The sequence below is a fragment of the Equus caballus genome, chromosome 4, assembly GCF_041296265.1.
Source record: "Equus caballus isolate H_3958 breed thoroughbred chromosome 4, TB-T2T, whole genome shotgun sequence".
Lineage (NCBI taxonomy): Eukaryota > Metazoa > Chordata > Mammalia > Perissodactyla > Equidae > Equus > Equus caballus.
The window spans coordinates 62,974,478-62,990,889 of NC_091687.1; the positions used below are offsets into that span (position 1 = coordinate 62,974,478).

Genomic DNA, 16,412 nt, shown 5'->3' on the forward strand with positions numbered 1-16,412 from the left:
TTTGTAAATAGTTTACACAATTGTCAATAGCAAGCATTTAGAAACAGAAAGCTTTCTGGAGTAACTGAAGACTTTGAGGGTAAGTTGTTTAGTATGAATATCAGCTTAACTAGATAAATGTAATCTTTTCATATCCTGAAGATTACAGTTGTTAGAACTTTGTTTATTAGAAATATGTAATTCTTTCATTTTCCTATTTCTTCAAGCTTTGATGTTCACAAGAAGTGTCCCCTCTGTGAATTAATGTTCCCTCCCAACTATGATCAGAGCAAATTTGAAGAACATGTTGAAAGTCACTGGAAGGTGTGCCCAATGTGCAGCGAGCAGTTCCCTCCTGACTATGACCAGCAGGGGTTTGAAAGGCATGTGCAGACCCATTTTGATCAGAATGTTTTAAATTTTGACTAGTTACTTTTTATTATGAGTTAATAATACACTTTAGCAGTTAAAAAAAAATCACCTCAAATAGACCACTAAGGAGACCACAAGGTATCACTTCCATGTACCCTCTACTGTACTTTTCTGACCAAGAGCTACTTTGAGTTTGGTGTGACTAGGGTCAGGGTCAGTCTTTCGCTTATCAATAAATTTTAACCTCTGTTAATCTTACCTGCTTAAGAAAAGAAGTTCTTGTGTGTTTGTATCTTTATTTATTCCCCAGTTTGCAAAATTATATGAATAAAGGAAACAGGGATTATTTTAATGTTATCGCACTGAAAAAATATGTATGATTAATGTGTAATTTAGCAGAATATTTACAAGTTTCTGTTGACCTTGTTAATTGAGCATGACTACTAAATATTATGTAATAAAAAGCATTTGTCATAACAGTCTTGCAAAGTAATTCTTTGAATACAGAATCTCCCATAGTTCAGCCCATGAAATGGTGGTTTTTTTAACCTACTCTAGAAATGGAGCTGCATGCAGAATGAGATCATATGCTTGCAATATAGCAAATATCCCTTTTGTATTTGAAATGTTTGCTTTAGGAACTACTAGAAGGCAGATTTTGCTAATTTTATGACTGAATAACCTGAATGATTATTTTTAAGCCACCTTAAAGTTGTATTTCTATCTAATGGGAAAATGAAACAAGATATGTCAGTCTAATTGTTTCATATTAAATGATCTACTAAACAGTAGTGTTTGTGGTATAAAATCACAGAAAATGTATCTGTATCTTTTTCACATTTTCCTGATGAGAGTATAACTTTGAAATAGTCTCAGTAAGTGCTTAAATATGTAATTCATAAGCCCAGATCAAAGTAGTGTGTTCATTAAGTTATGTCTCTGCTGTGTATAGTACTCATTAACATAAAGAGGAAACATTTTTGGAGGTACTTTCATTGTCAGATTTATTTGTGATAGTTTTTCATTAAGTTCAGCATCTTGAACATCTTTCTTTGGTCTAGGCCTTTAAAAAATATTTCTGAACTGTATTCCTCTCTGTTTTAAAATATGAATGTTAAGAATTTAAAGTACTGACCTTGATTTTGCTGCTTTTGTAGTTATCAAAATATTTAAACTTGTCTTAAGCAAACCAGCTAAGATGTTAACCTAATATTCAGTGTGATGGCATTATAGGGTGCTATGTGTGAACTGCATACACATCATGTCACTTGTATTTGTTTATAGGAGCAGAATTTTCGTATTGTTGGAATCCTTTAAAAAGGTTTTTTGAGTCTAGGGCAAAACAGTATTAGGAAGTCAGGTGCCAGACGTTAGGAATGGCAGGCGAGGAAGGCAATGGCACTGAAGACTCTGTGTTTCAGCTTCCTGACAGCTTAGATCATAAGCAGAATATATTCAGGTAAAATATGTTCAACGTGAGGAGCATTTTTGTTACATCAGTTAATAACTATGGACCATGCTAACCAAAAAGTATCCGTCGAATATTATAGTAGTACCACCACCAGTGAAATGAGATTGTTCATCTTACTAACCTAGAAATTATTTCTAAGTAGCTTTTGGCCCCAAATTTATGCTGAGTAATTTATTATTGATAGAAAAGCCATGCAGTCTAATCTAAGCAAAAAAATCAAGGAATAAGGAGGCAGCCTAAGACAGAACAAGGCACTGAATGGATATATTGGTTTCTGTGGTAAACTTAATACTGATCATAATGGACGCTAATAAAAATAAAGAGCCATGTTTATTTTGGGTCAGAGGCAGTTTATTTTAAATGTGATTTCATTTACATTTATAAGCAGCTTTTCTTGACAGGAATTTTGATTCATTAAGTTGCCTTCAGTTCTAAAACAAACCTCTGTTGCTTTCAAACTTAATGTGCTCTGTCCCCAACAAAACATATGAAAATATAATTTAAAGCACAGTTTTCACAGACACAGTACAATACATTCACTATACACGGTATAACAAAATATTCCCATCCTTACCTGTTTAGTAATACTGTCACAATGAATAAGTAAATAGAAATTGGAATTTGTTTTATAGTTGAAAGAAGTTTAACATGCACAGTGACTCTTTTATGACTGTTTAGCTATTGAACTACTGACCCAGCCTATAGTTTCTTGCACTAGAAGGAGCGAAGCTGAATAATAATTGCTGGCCTAAAAAATTTTGGTCAGTTGTAGGTAGGTATGAAATAGCCAAGTAGGGCCTTCTTATGCACCAACTAGTTGCTTCTCGTGTGTGGATCACCCTTTTAAACATACAGGATAACACTGTTTATTCAGGACCAAGACCACTCTTCAGAATCTGAGGAAATTTTTAGAGGGCAGTGTCTTTATAAATACTTTAAAATTCCTCATTATGAGGGATTAACAACTTAAGAATATAGAAGCTCACCCATCTGACTAACCAAATTGTCATCCTTGCAAAATGTCTGAAAAATTGAGGGAGGGACACCTGCTTCCCAACTGTAAGACTTTCTTCAAATGGGAACATGGGAAGAAAGTTATTTTATAAGCAATTTGTTTGCTTTTCACTGGTTTTGTGGGCAGTTAGCCATCTTAAAGCAATTTTCATTGCATAATTAGGCAATTGGTAAACTCTCTTGTGTAAGGAATAGCACTTGGGAGAAAAGAACACTCAAGGCATGATGGTATTGTTGGTGAGAAAAACCTCGGGAATGGTCCAGACGTGGGTTACTCTAACGGGTCATGTATTAGTCATTCTTTGACCACCTGCTGCAAGAAGCACTTAATTCCAATAAGGCGCAATTTCATATTTCAGCAAAATGTTTTATAAAGCTAAACAGACATTTCCAATGGGAACAGACATCTACAATGTGATGGAAAAAGTGCCTGTAAAAAAAGTCTAAAAACACAATGAGCATGAAGAAGAGGCAACAGGGGTCTTAACAAAAATGTTCCTCTTTGAAACGTGCTTGGAATTTTAATTCTTGTTTGCAACTCACAGCTTTACTAGGACAGTGGTTGCAAGAATTGGCAACACATAAAACATTAAGTCTGTTGGCAATAGAGAACTACAAAGTGCTTTAAAACTTCACCTGAAGATGAAGATAGAACTAAATTTCACACACACAAAATTTGCACTTAAGTATTTCAAAGTGTTTCCTAACAGATTTCAGGGAAAAGTACTTCACTAAACTGGTATCTTGGTCCGCAGATATCAATAGGCATAAATTGAATCCCTTGCACCCAGCAGGCACTCGATAAATTTGTGTTAATGAGTGAACTGAATAGACTGTTTTGTACAAAAATGCCATTTATAACACTAAAGTGATTGGTGAGTCAGATGGCAAGATTTTCAGCTTTTTAAAGGGCAGAAGGATTTGCAAGATAATATAAAACACAGAAAGCACAACTTTTATGTATGTTATTTAAATATGAAAATATTTTTAGCATATTATGTTAAACATTCTTTCTTATTTATATTTCCATTACCTAAAGTCTTTCTACTCACAAATACTAACTCCATTATGTAAGGCATGGTAACCAGTTGGATGATGAAGGTATTATTTTGGTTTTGAATGTAGTGAGTTGATGTGTTGAAAAACTTAAATCACATTACAATCTGGGGGAAAAAAAATCTCAGTGCCAGCCCCTCCACCCCCCCAGTTGATATCACTGCAATACAACTAAACAATATGCAACATGCCCTCAATTTTATTTTGTTTTTGGGGAAATGTGCTGAAGAACCTAGAGCTTTTTTTTGTTTAGCACCTTATATCAAAGTAATGAAAATGGGTATGATGATTACATGTGCAAATGTACAAAATCATTAACTCTACAAAGTTACATCATTCCAAAATTACAGAAAAAATTTAAAGCATGCATTTAATTCTTTAAAGGGTTGCTGAATGCTCCCCCTGAAAAAAGGTGGCTGTTTTCAAAATCAGCAACTGCTGGTGAGGATTTCTTGGCACAGTTATGACCAGCGTGTTATTGCTGCATCTTCCTGATAATCTCAGCCGACACCGGGGGATGGAAATTGATTGTGTGGTGCCGCAGGCCCTGAGCTGTCTTGTAACTCTTACCACAACGACATTTGAATGGTTTGCGGACACGAATCTGTGTTCTGTGACCATTCTTAGCATGGTACTTTATGCCATTCACATTCTGTGGAGAAGACAAAAATATCACCTGTTAGAGGGAGTCACGTCATGTCTGTCAGACCCAGGAAAACCTCAGCGTGGGTTTGGATTGCACTGGACATCTGCATAGCAGCTATGTAGAGAGTAGCCTTTGCGTGAACTCTAGTTGTGACCCTCAAGCAGTCTGGTGTGTTGATCACAGGCTGTGCACACTGGGTCATGCACACAGCTGACTCAAGGCAATTTCAAATACGCCTTATCTACTCTGAAAATGATAGTACTGACTTCTTCAAGTTCTACATAAGACATGTATTGAAGACTGAGGCTGCGTAAAGAATCACAGTTCCCTCTGCCTGCAACTTCGCTGCTTCTCTCAATCTTTTTTCTACTCTGAAGAGTGGTAATGAACATTACATAAAAATACCCTCAGGATGGCCAAAAAAAAGCTTTCTCAAGTAAGAAAACACATTAGGGCAATAGAGGTCAAGACGTGTATGAATTCTTGATTTGGAAACTCAGCTTATGTTTTGCTTCCAGACAACTGGTGATAATTCCCTACTTTAGCTAGAAGTTTTTGTCCATTTTCTACTCTGCATTAAGCCAGTGTCCCTGCCCCCGTGGGAGCTACTTTCCCAAATCCTGCCCCAGCATAGTTGTGTGTGTTAAATAAGCATCTACAGGCAGACTAGGCCCTACTTTTATTTATGTACTGTGTTCCAAATATACAGTGAACTTTAAAAATGTAAGGTTATGGAAGTCTCAGCAAGAGAAGAGTTCCAACTGGCCTACAAATCCTAAAAGATACGTAAAGTATCAAAATGCTTTCTGGATTTCCATTAATTGGTTTTGCTAGCTCACTAGGATATTCACTGTAAGACTCTATGCCTAGATCACTCTTACAGATTTAACAAATTAAACAGTTACTTTGCTCATCCCAATTAAATGGTGAGGAAGCAAGCTCAGGGGAGTGAGTAACTAATGGAATATTTAAGTAAGATAAATGGCAGAGGTGGTATCAGAGCATAGGTCTTCATTTCCAAGTCAGCTATTGCCAGATTAGAGAGTAAAGGAAAAGAGAAGAAAGCACTTGAGACATAAAGTTGTTGAGTATAGATCACCAGAAGAGTGGGCTGTTGCCTAAAGTATTACCTGAATCTAGTCCCACTGAGCCTAGTCCTATGCCCAGCTAAAGGATTCCAACACAGTCGTCGTCTGCTCTTTCCTAAGATGCTCTTACTGAGCCTCGAGAGAACGGGACCTGCTGCTGTTTGTGAGCACTGAGCACAGTGCCTGGCATGTAGTAGAAGCTCAGTAAGTATTGGTGAGTGAATGAATTTGTTGGAACACACCTCCCTTTCTGGAAGAAGTTGAGAGACTTGCCATTAAAATGGGTTCAGTGGTTATTACTATTTACATTTCCTTTTTAGAAATTCACAGCGCACATTAATACTTCTTAAAAATCCCATGGTAGAGAATCTCGCTTGCCTGTTCAACCCAGAGGTGCCAAATAGCAACCAGTTGGCGATGCTTGGAGTCTGAAAGTTGTCCAGTGAGTCGAAGCACAAGGACAAACACCCTCTGCCCTGACCACCTGGCTCTCAGCCTTCTACACTTTCAGCCCATGTCCTTCCTGCATCAATCCCCGCATGCAGGGTGAGGAAGCACCTCACTGGTCTTGTGGAGGTGTGTTGGGGAATAAAATTGCTGTGGTGGGATATGGGGAGAGCAGTGACTGGCAGAATCGGATTCACTGAGATGGTTAGATGGGTAGATGTGCCTTGCCAGGTCCCTGCTGTTCCAGCCCCCCCACCAGAGGCCCAGGCAAGGAAGTAAAGAAACCAACTTGTATATCTAACCCCAGCTGGCGTCTTGGTGCAACCAAATGAGAGACCCAGGTGAGAACCACCCAGCTGGAGCCAGGCAACCCACAGAACCACGGAAGCATAATAAATTGTTTTAAGCTACTTGAAAGAGAGAGAAAGTTAATAAGAGTTTTACGACCATTAGAAAAAGACTGTCAACTTTCTAAGTGATAGTAGCAATATGATAGGAAGTCTGGCTCACATATGCTAGAAATTTCCATCTGCCTGCTTAATAATATCCCGTTTATTAGCTCCACAGATATTCAGTGAGCACCTAGTAGGGTCCCTTTGTGTGGGCAAAGGATTACTAAAACATTTCACGTCCTTGTTTTCACAGGGAACTTGTTGCAAGATGGATCATTAAAAATCCAGCTACCCCTGTGTCCCAGGTACTGCTCACACCTTGTCAGAAAACAGAGGAAACGGAAATTAGAAAAACACTTGACTAACAAGCAAAAAGGCATAGCAACTCCAACAGGATCAGGGCTTAGATACTCCATCCTGGCCTTAGTTTTTATAACTAATTAGGTGAGAGAAGGTTTGAAACCAGAAAATTGGTAAAGCCATAAGAATCCAGTCCAACATGAAACCAGATCTGGAGTTCACCAGGAGAAGGACAAGCCCAGGATTGAGGTGATTCCAGCAGGTTCTGTGGTCTGTTCCCAGCTTCAATGTGTTGTGTGTCTGGCTGTGAGACTGTGAAGAGAAAACAGCCAACTCCGTATGATAGCTTTATTACTCTGAAAAATCAGGAAGCCAATTGCACATTTGGAAACGTGGCATTTTTAACGTTGCTGAAGAACCTAAAAAATCCTACCTTCGTGTCACATTCTCTTTGCTGCTGTGATTTAATGTTCCCAAGTGTCCATGGAACACCCTTATCACAAATGTCAGTCCAAGCTCTAAGTGGACTCAAGATTTCCCACATCTGTTCATTCGCATATAGCAATGGGAACTTCCACTTTCTAAGACTTGAGGAGCTTAAACAGATTTCACTGACGTTTCTAATTGCAGAGAGCCTGAAATGAGTTTGGTCTCTCAAAAATATTAATAACAAAAATAACTAATGGCAGGCAACTTGAAAATAAAATGCTTAAATCCTCTGGTCTCTGAAGAAAGGGAATTAAGCTCAATAAGGCAAGGAAGGTCACTCCTCATGCTGAGTATATACAGTTGGCCCTCTATATCTGCAGGTTTCACACCTACAGATTCAACTAACTGCGGGTCAAAATTCCATGGATGCGAAACCCACGGAGGCAGATGGCCGACTGTATTCATTGTACTGCGCCATTTCATATAAGGGACTTGAGCATCCCTGGATTTTGGTATCTTCAGGGGACCACTGTACTTGATGTCTACTGTTTTATTCAATACTCATGTTTTAGATGAAACTGACACTCAGAGAAGGTGAGTGACTTGCTGGAATCATGAAGCTGGTAAATGATAGAACTGAAACAGGAACCCAAGGATGCCTGATTCCAGAGTCCATATTTTCCCTCAGAATGTCATGCACCTAAAGTGTGAGGTACTCATTAATTAGCACAACCAGCTGGCTGTCTTTGAAAAATCTTAAAAGTTGGAAAGGATTGGGACACTCAATCTGGAGAAAACTGTCTGTGAATTACAATGGTCTTCTGACACACAGCCAGCATGTGAAACAAGGGGCGGGTCAGGAGTTACAAAGGAGGACCTGAGGCGGCGGTGGGCTGGGTAAGGCTGGCATGGGTTCATTTCCACGCTAGGTTCTACCATCAGGAACTACGTGCCCCGATGAAGGAACCGAGCCAGTCAATGGACAACAAACAATTTAGAGGCTCTTCTCAAAATTCCCACTCCAAATCAAATCGTGAAACCTAAAGTCTGGACACCAAGCTGGGCCATCATTCCCTTGACTGTATTTGATAATTTGTTGTCGGTACTCAGGCCTGAATAAGTACAATATGTATGTGACCTTAAGAAAAAAAAAAACTTTCAATTTCTGGTGGGCCTTGATATTCCACATAAAGGAGAGGATGAAGTTGCTCGGGGATTTGATGAGGAAAAAAAATGAAAAAACAGAAGCTGGAGGGGGTGGTGGTGGTGGTGGTGGTGGTAATGTTAGAGTTAAAAGTGAAGCCACTTGCAGCTGTGTGGCGACACTCCACCAGCCTCACACAGCTGAAATGTAAGTCACTCCCCCACTGGACTCGACATGGCAGCACTCAGAATGTCCCGGGCCACTCAGGCGGCAATTAGGTCTTTTTCTCCTGTGATTATTAAAGTAATCTGTGTCCAGTGTAGGTGATTGCAGAAATTTAGAAAATACTGAAGAGCATAAAAAAGAAAGAACAGATATAATCACTGTTTAACATCTGAGGTATTTCTTTTCACTAAGCGAGAGAGATCATATGAGATTGAATTCCCTCATCATTCAATATTTTTTGAAAATAGGATTTTAATGACAGATTCTCTTCCATTCCCCTACTGTTAGAAATTTAGTAATTTAAATTTTAGTAATTTAGTAAAATTTAGAATTTTAGTAATTTAGTGACTTTAAGTAAATGTGATGAACATCCTTGTACATCAATCTTTGCATCCCTGATGACGTGCTTAGGATAAACTCCTAGGAGAATTATGGAGCTAAAGAATATGAACCTTTTTTAAAGTTCCAATTATTTACTGCCAGGCTGCTATCCAGAAAGGCTGTCACTTATGCTCCCACCAGGGCTTCTGATGGAACCCTTAAGAGACACCAGGAGATTTAGATCCACTGAGGAGGAGAAAGACTTGAAGGGCTTTTCTTGGGAAAACCCCAAGCTACACATCTGCTTGACTGTGTATCTAGACGTCAGGAGCCAGGCTTTCTTTATGTTGCTGAAACAATGATTTTGAAGCAGCAGAGGACTCTTTCAGAGAAACTTCGGGGGCACGGTGGGGGGGGGGGGGGGTTGCAGGGGGGGGGCTTGTTCTGTTTTCTATTTCTTAAAGGAAAAGTAGCAAATGCCTTTAATCCTAGCCACTCTAATATAAAAATCATCAAAAGAAAGAACCTCAAAGCGCTTGAACCCATCTTTTAAACCTATTCCCAATTATAGAGTTGGGGAGGGGGTGTCCTCTCTCTTTTGCCTAAAGTCAGAAGAAAAGTGTGAGCAGCATCAAGGCGGACAAGATCAGTTGTTCCCGACTTGGAATGTGTCTGAAAAGAATCCAAAAGAATGAATCATGCTGCTGCTTTGGGGTTCCAATGGTCAGCGGGGAGCCCACACTGCCCTCTTCCCCAGGCATTTTGCCTCTATCCCTTTATTCTCTGAGGATCTACTATGTCCAAGACCTGTGCTGGGTGCTGGGAAGGGGTCTATGAGCTGTAAGCACCCTTGGGGTGATCAGGTAGTAAGTGCTCTGCCAGCAGTATGAACAGAGCATGTGCAAAGGTCAGAGGACAGAACTTCAGTGTATGAGTGGGGAGTCAGGCTGGGAAACTGGTAATGGCTTCCTAGAGGAGGTGGCATTTGAGTGGTGCCTTGAGACATGAGGTGAAGTAGAATGAGAGGTACTGATGGAGAGAGGAGGGGAAGGGGGGCATCTTAGGCAAAGGAATTAACATGGGAAACAACACGGAGACAGCTGTCCTGCTGGGCCCTTCTACCTTACGCTACTCAGCATGAAGTCTGGGAAGTTAGATACTCCTCTCTCCGTTCTACAAATGCTGATGAAATGGTGAGAAGAGCTGATCCTGAGTCAGTGTCCTAGAGACCCCCTGCCAACAGGGGCAGGGAATGAGATGAGTGTGAAGTTAGCCCTGGGAATAAACAAGATGGTAGCACTTCTGGATTCTGCCTGACTCTGCTGCACACCAGCTCATTACACTCTCCCCTCACCAATACCCAATCCAGCAATCATGCGGTGAATAAGATGACATCATAATTATACTAGAGACACCACTGCTCTGGGGCCAGTTACTTCCCAGCAGAAAGAGTCATGCTGAAGCGTTAGGGAACATGACCACGCTCATCTCAAGCACTTGGTTAGAAGTAGTTACATGCTTGTTCCTGTCCCATGTCCCATTCCTTGGCATTCTAGCCCAGAAAAGGAAACTCTGACTTCCTCGTGGAAATCAAGACCACTGATGGCCACCCATGTCATCTGTCAGTCAGTGGCTCTGAAGCAGGCAGCCGCTGCAGCCCAAAGTGCACTCAGTTTTCTCTTGGCCTTAGATGGAGAAAGAACACTCCAACAAGCCCCATCAAACCAGACAAACTGCAGGAGGAAACTGCTGGAAACCCAAGAAAAATAAGTGCAAGAGCATAAAACAAGAACTAGCACATAGAAATGACTAGGGGAAAAGGACGGCAAACAGGAATGAAGCTAGAGGTGGGAAAGAGAGAATGCCTCATCTCTTTAGCCAGAATAAAGGGTTCGGAAGCCCATACTGCCTTTTTTGGTCATCCTCAGTCCGGGTCATTACTTTGCTCCCTCTTTTAAAACAGCTGATGTGCAAGGCACCCCTTAAACAGCATCCAACACTCGAGGGAAGGCAGTGCTGTGGCAGAGCCTGGGGGCCGGCGCAGTGAGGCGTGGGGAGACCTGCATCCGAGGGCAGGCAGGCTGCGATGACAGCCATCTCTGTCTAGCGTTCTCTACTTTGAAATAAAAAGGACAATCCCTTTCTGTAGTGCAGAGCAGCCCTCTGGAAAAAGGAGCTTGTCTCAGCAGCCCCTGGGTGTCTGGCATCTGGAGGTGACAACTTAGTAGCTTTTCCTCCTCTCCCACGTCCCCAGCTCTGACACATAGAAATGTACGTGTGCATCCTGAGGCATGTTCTGACCACACAGCTCTTCCGGGCACCCTGACGGGACTCTCACATCTCCATGCTGGAGCTTTCATTTTAGTTTAGACAAAGGGCACCTGGACTTTATGGTAAAATTTTAACAGTATATAGAGTAGGTAAAACTTTAGGCCACCGACCTAAAGTTGTGATACATTTGTGTTCCATTCTTTTATATCAGTAGCAGGCATAAAAAGTACAGAAATAGATTTGTGTGTGTATGTGTGAGGAAGATTGGCCCTGAGCTAACATCTGTTGCTAATCTTCCTCTTTTTGCTTGAGGAAGATTGTTGCTGAGCTAACATCTGTGCCAATCTTCCTCTGTTCTGAATGTGGGACACTGCCACAGCATGGCTGGATGAGCGGTGATAGGTCTGGACCTGGGATCCGAACCTGCAAACCCCGGGCCGCCGAAGCAGTGTGTGTGAACTTAACCACTGCGCCACTGGGCTGGCCCCCAGAAAAAGATTTTTTATAATGTTCAGAGACACATATTTAAGAAGGAGTAATATAAGAGGTGCTTAATGCTATCACACTTCTTCAAGCCTTTTAAAAAAATAGTCAATCTGCTGAGCTATGGGTAAATAGGCATATCATCAAATGTACGAGGTATGTTTCTGATTTTTATATTTCTGTCTCACAGTTGGATTTTAAAGGGCTGCTAACACCTCCTGGAAAAGTTTGCAAATTTTTTAAAGTGCCCTCAGGACCCACACTTGAATGTTGTGGGTGTTTCTCACTGCTTTGTCCCTTTGAGTTTTCTTAATGGAAAATTTAGTGCCCCCAGCTGCCCATGACACCCAGAGCCAGGCCCTCAGAGACACGGGTTCTGTGCCATCTACAGAGAGGACACTGAAGCTGACGCGAGTGGTTTGGTGAGAAAAATATCAAAGCCCCTTTTGCCCCCGATCTCCCTCCATGCCAGGGTGGGGAAGGGAGCAAGAACTCCCTCAGCTGGAAGCTAAATGTCCTACAACATGTTCCTAAAGGGCTCTGTGAGCCATCTGCTGGCTTTTAGGACTTCTAAGTGGTCTTCTGTGAGCCACCTGGGGAGCCATCCACCAGGGAAGGTGTTTGGCAAATAGGTGACACATTTGATATTCTGATAGGCCCCTGATATGACATGAATTTGAAGAATATCAAAGACATGGTCTTCCTACGAAAAATCTCTTTTGACCTACAGCTCCCACGCCGGTCAGCGAAGGAGAAAACCCCACCAAACACACAGAAACCAGGGGCCAGCATTGACTGGAGGGCAGCCTGTGCCCAGGCAGGGGGTCTCAGCGAGGACCACATGTGCCCAGTTGGCACTGGAGAGGGAAGTATCTGGACACTCTCTTCAGAAGTAAAAGGGGCTGCTCTCTGACGTGGGACTTGCCCTTTTCCAGGCAGTTCCATCAAGTGAGGTGGTACTTCTTTTACCTTGTATCTCTTTTTACATCCAGGAACCGGGCAGGCAAAAGGCTTCTCTTCCCCTCCATTCATGCACATGGAGCTGAGGATGGCTTCAGAGCTGATGGCGCTCTCTGTGGTCCAGGACTCATCGCTGTCCGACTCCTCGTAGTCCACCTCCTCCTCGTCGTACTCGCTGCCTGTGGGGCCAGAGAAGTGCAAGGAGGGTCAGGAGCAGTCACCTCCCCACAGCTTCCCTCTGGCCACCCCCAGGATGAGAGGAATGGCAGTGATGGGACGGGGCAGCCCCTCCTGCCCTAAGAGGGCATTCCAGGCACAAAGGAATTGCAAAGGCACATCGTCCCTAGGACAGCCGTGGGAGGAAAATGTACGCATTCTCACCTGTGAGACCAGGTGAAGGGCTTCCCAACAATTCATGGCTAGGAATTAGCTGAGCAAGAACTTGAACTCGATTCTGAGGCAGGCCAGTTTGATTGCAATGGTGCTCGGAAGGCTCCAAAACCAAAAATAACCAATGACGAGACACCCCCTCCCAACATACACACACACACACACACACACACACACAAACACACAAAGCTACACCTGACATTCCAATGAACAGAATTCTGTCCCTTTAGTTTTATGGTTTACTGATCTAGTAAATGCAAAAATCTGTGGGAGGGGGTTCCATTTTACACTTATTAGGTATTTACACTTTAGTGGAATTAATTTCAGCTCTGTTTCTTTATAGGTTAAGCTAGGAAGACCATGAGGAAATTTGGAACTAAAAGGGAGTTACCTCAAGATGGGGAGGGGGGAAAGAAATGCCTAGAACTCTGAGGGCAAACTGTCAGCATCAGGATGCAGGTCCGGCATGTGGAAGACCAAACAATTCCCACCAAACCTGTCCCCAGGGAATGGCACCTGCCCCCTGCACCCCCCTGCCACCGCCATCCCTGGGGAGGGAGGGCTGACCCATCAGTCAGACAGGAGGCAGGGATTCCCTTGTCTTCTGGAGGTTAAGAGCTCTGCTTGGAATTGAATTAAAAATCTACTTCACTGACTTCTCTCAGGCCGGCGGGCAGGGATGGAGGACCACTTCAACAAGCAGCCCCTTTTTTAATGAGGCCCAAAGCCATTTATTTTGAGCTTTTGCACAATACAACCCTGAAGGACATAATTCTACAGATCATAAACAGTGTAAAATAATATGTTGACAAGTCCTAATGCATTTACAAGCCCCGTGGAATAAATAGGAATTATAGCACAACATTAATAAGAATTATATGGTAGCAATTACAGTTGTGAAATTCATCCCCCAGGTGTGAGGCTAAATTGCACCAGGGGCCTGCCTGGGTGCTCCACGGCTCACTCTGCCACATCAATTATTTCAACACCAAATATTGGCACTTTTATTGGGTTTCATTTTAATAGGCATTAATAAGATTGTTTGAAGAACCAGTTGAGCCAGGAACAAGGACGCCAGCATGTGAGGCTAACAGTTAAAAGGGTCCAGGAAGGAAGGAAGGGACCTCAAGTTGATTGAGTGCCTCTTATGTTTCAGGCCCATTAGGTGCATTATCTCATTTAATCCTCCTGTGACCCCGTGAGGTGGAGAGGAGTTTCATAAACAGGAGGAAACAGCCCAGTGAGGTTCGAGAGCCTTGCGTTCTCCAGTAGCCATCGAGACCTCACTTTGCTCCACAATGCTTCCCGACCCCGACACCAGCAGCTCTCTGAGGGGTCTCGCAGCCTCCTTTGAGTTGCGGGTTCTTCACCATCTACCACTCAGAGGGAATTCAGAGCAGTGTGTTTTGAAGCCTCTTTAGAAACTCTCAGGGGGTGCAGAAAAAGCAATTTGGCAAATTCGAGGCTTTGGAATTAACTGTGGGTTTTAGTAAGCCCCCCTGTACTTGGCTGTAGCTCCTAGAAATAAGAGACCCAGTGTGGAGATGCTCATACGAGACAACACAGGGGTGCTATCCCACCACACGTCTGTGTCTGTCCGTGAGCAAATCTCAAAATCTGTTTTTAAGTAGGGCATTGTTTGGGACATTTTACTCTTAAACAAATGCCACATGCTGGTGTCCTTTAAAATGCTTGTTAGAAAACTATAAATGCTATTTCGTAAAGCTCCTCCAGCAGGACTTTAGAAAGTTAGGATGACTAATTTACCCATCTAATTGGGCTAATGTGTGAACCGGAATACCAGGAACCACGCGACATTTACAACTGGGGGAACCTCAGACCCGCCGAGGGCTTAATGAAGCTCAGCAGAGGACAAAACTGCAAAACTCCACCGGATCAAAGGGCTTGATGCTGTGGACGCAGCCGCTTGAAACCACGCGACATCCAACCCCAAGGGGGCAGGTAGAGGGACCACACAATTTATCGTCCAAGTCAGGATGCCTTTGAGGGTAAAAGCCAGTACTGGGACGACAGGCGTAAATCGGCACTGGCCCTGGCTAATTGGGCCACACACACGCCCTAGTCATCCACACACCACAAGGTTCTGTGGGTGCTTTGTGAAACTAACCACCTCCCTTGGATGGGGACCAAGAAGGACCTGGTTATACTTAATTCTGTCCTATAACAAAGAAAAGCAGTGCACAGACCAAGGTTCATGTCTTGGCTGGGCACGTCTGCTAAGTGGACAAGCTACTGAGCCTCTACTTTCTCTTCTGTGAAATGGGTACAAATCTCTTCCTTGCAGTGTAAGGATTAGAAGTGATGTCTAGAGAACACCTGGCACAGGAGGACCTGACATAGTAAGTGCTCAAAACATGGAAAACAGTGTAAGTGATGTCATTTTTGTAATATTACATATACATATTACAAAAGTAATATTATTTTTAGAAAAGCCTGTTGTGAAACCAAACAAAAGATAAGATAATTCTGAAAGGTTTGGGACTCTCTACTAAAAAAAATACAAGAGGGCCTCCATATGGAGAGGCGCAGGGTTTGCTTTGGACTTCTCAGTGCAGGCGGAGCCAAGCGCCTGTGCGGACCGGAAGGCTGCGGGGACCAGGCTGGGCGCCTGTGGGAGCCTTGGGCTGCTACTGACAAGCTGTGTGACCACAGGCAAATGATGTCATCCTCTGAGCTCTAAGACTCCTCATCCGTGAAATGGGCTAATAATACTGCCCCCTCTTAAGGTTATTGTGAAGAGTAATTGAGATCCTGTTTTTAAAAGTACTTAGAACAGTGCCTGGCCTATGGTAAGCATTAAAGAAATATTTGGTAAATAAATAAGCAAAATGACACGAGCTCTTTCCTTATTTCATCCACTGTTCCCTTGCGCTCTTGAGGGTTCTCGCTTTTTTTAAAACAGAGGAGCGTGTGTGGGATCTCCTGTTGCTTACGCTACTGTAGCCCAAGTGTCACCCTGTCGTCAAACAGGAGAACTCTCAACAGCTGGGAGGCGGTCCTGTTTCTCAGCTGCCCTCTTTCATTCACAGCCAGAGGGCCTGCTGCAGGCCGACAGGCTGCAGTTGTTTCAAAAAGTCACATGCTCAGACGCTAGCATCTCCTTGGTGCTAACATCTGGGGAACCTGTCGGCAGCCCACAGTGTCCTGCAGACGACATCTGGGGCCAAAAACAGAACTGCACTTGGTCCACTTTCAAACATCTTTGAACTCTAGGAAGAGCTAACCTAAAACGAAAGGTACATCTTTAGTTACAAAAACATCTGGGCCAACCCTCTCTGCTTTATGCGCTTGCTCATGTCTTTCCAGGGAGAAAAATAAACCCCAACCTGGTTCATTTTCAATCTCTGCTTCATCTACTGTCTTCAAAAGTAACTTCAGAATGAATGAATTCCCAGCAGTTCCC

General features: G+C 42.8%; 2 protein-coding genes and 1 long non-coding RNA gene across 9 annotated transcripts in view; 2 read left to right on the top strand and 1 right to left on the bottom strand.

Moving 5' to 3' along the window:
- The window catches only part of TAX1BP1 (Tax1 binding protein 1), a 78,934-nt gene extending 78,106 nt beyond the window's left edge, over positions 1 to 828 (top strand). For all 4 annotated transcript variants that reach the window (XM_001499910.7, XM_005609271.4, XM_023639425.2 and 1 more), the window contains exon 18: positions 207 to 828. In XM_001499910.7, coding sequence (XP_001499960.3) covers positions 207 to 408 — 202 coding nt within the window. In that variant the 3' untranslated portion in view covers positions 409 to 828. The remainder of the gene's footprint in view (positions 1 to 206) is intronic.
- A 1,323-nt stretch (positions 829 to 2,151) lies between these two features.
- JAZF1 (JAZF zinc finger 1) overlaps positions 2,152 to 16,412 on the bottom strand; it is a 321,433-nt gene continuing 307,172 nt past the window's right edge. For all 4 annotated transcript variants that reach the window (XM_023639427.2, XM_070264724.1, XM_070264725.1 and 1 more), the window contains exons 4-5: positions 12,608 to 12,777; positions 2,152 to 4,544 (exon numbers count right to left, since the gene is read on the bottom strand). In XM_023639427.2, the coding sequence (XP_023495195.1) occupies positions 4,368 to 4,544; positions 12,608 to 12,777 (347 nt within the window). In that variant the 3' untranslated portion in view covers positions 2,152 to 4,367. The remainder of the gene's footprint in view (positions 4,545 to 12,607; positions 12,778 to 16,412) is intronic.
- Positions 4,277 to 8,184, top strand: LOC138923783 (uncharacterized). The gene is made up of 3 exons (XR_011437906.1): positions 4,277 to 5,840; positions 5,947 to 6,202; positions 6,719 to 8,184. It is a non-coding gene; the product is annotated as an uncharacterized lncRNA (long non-coding RNA).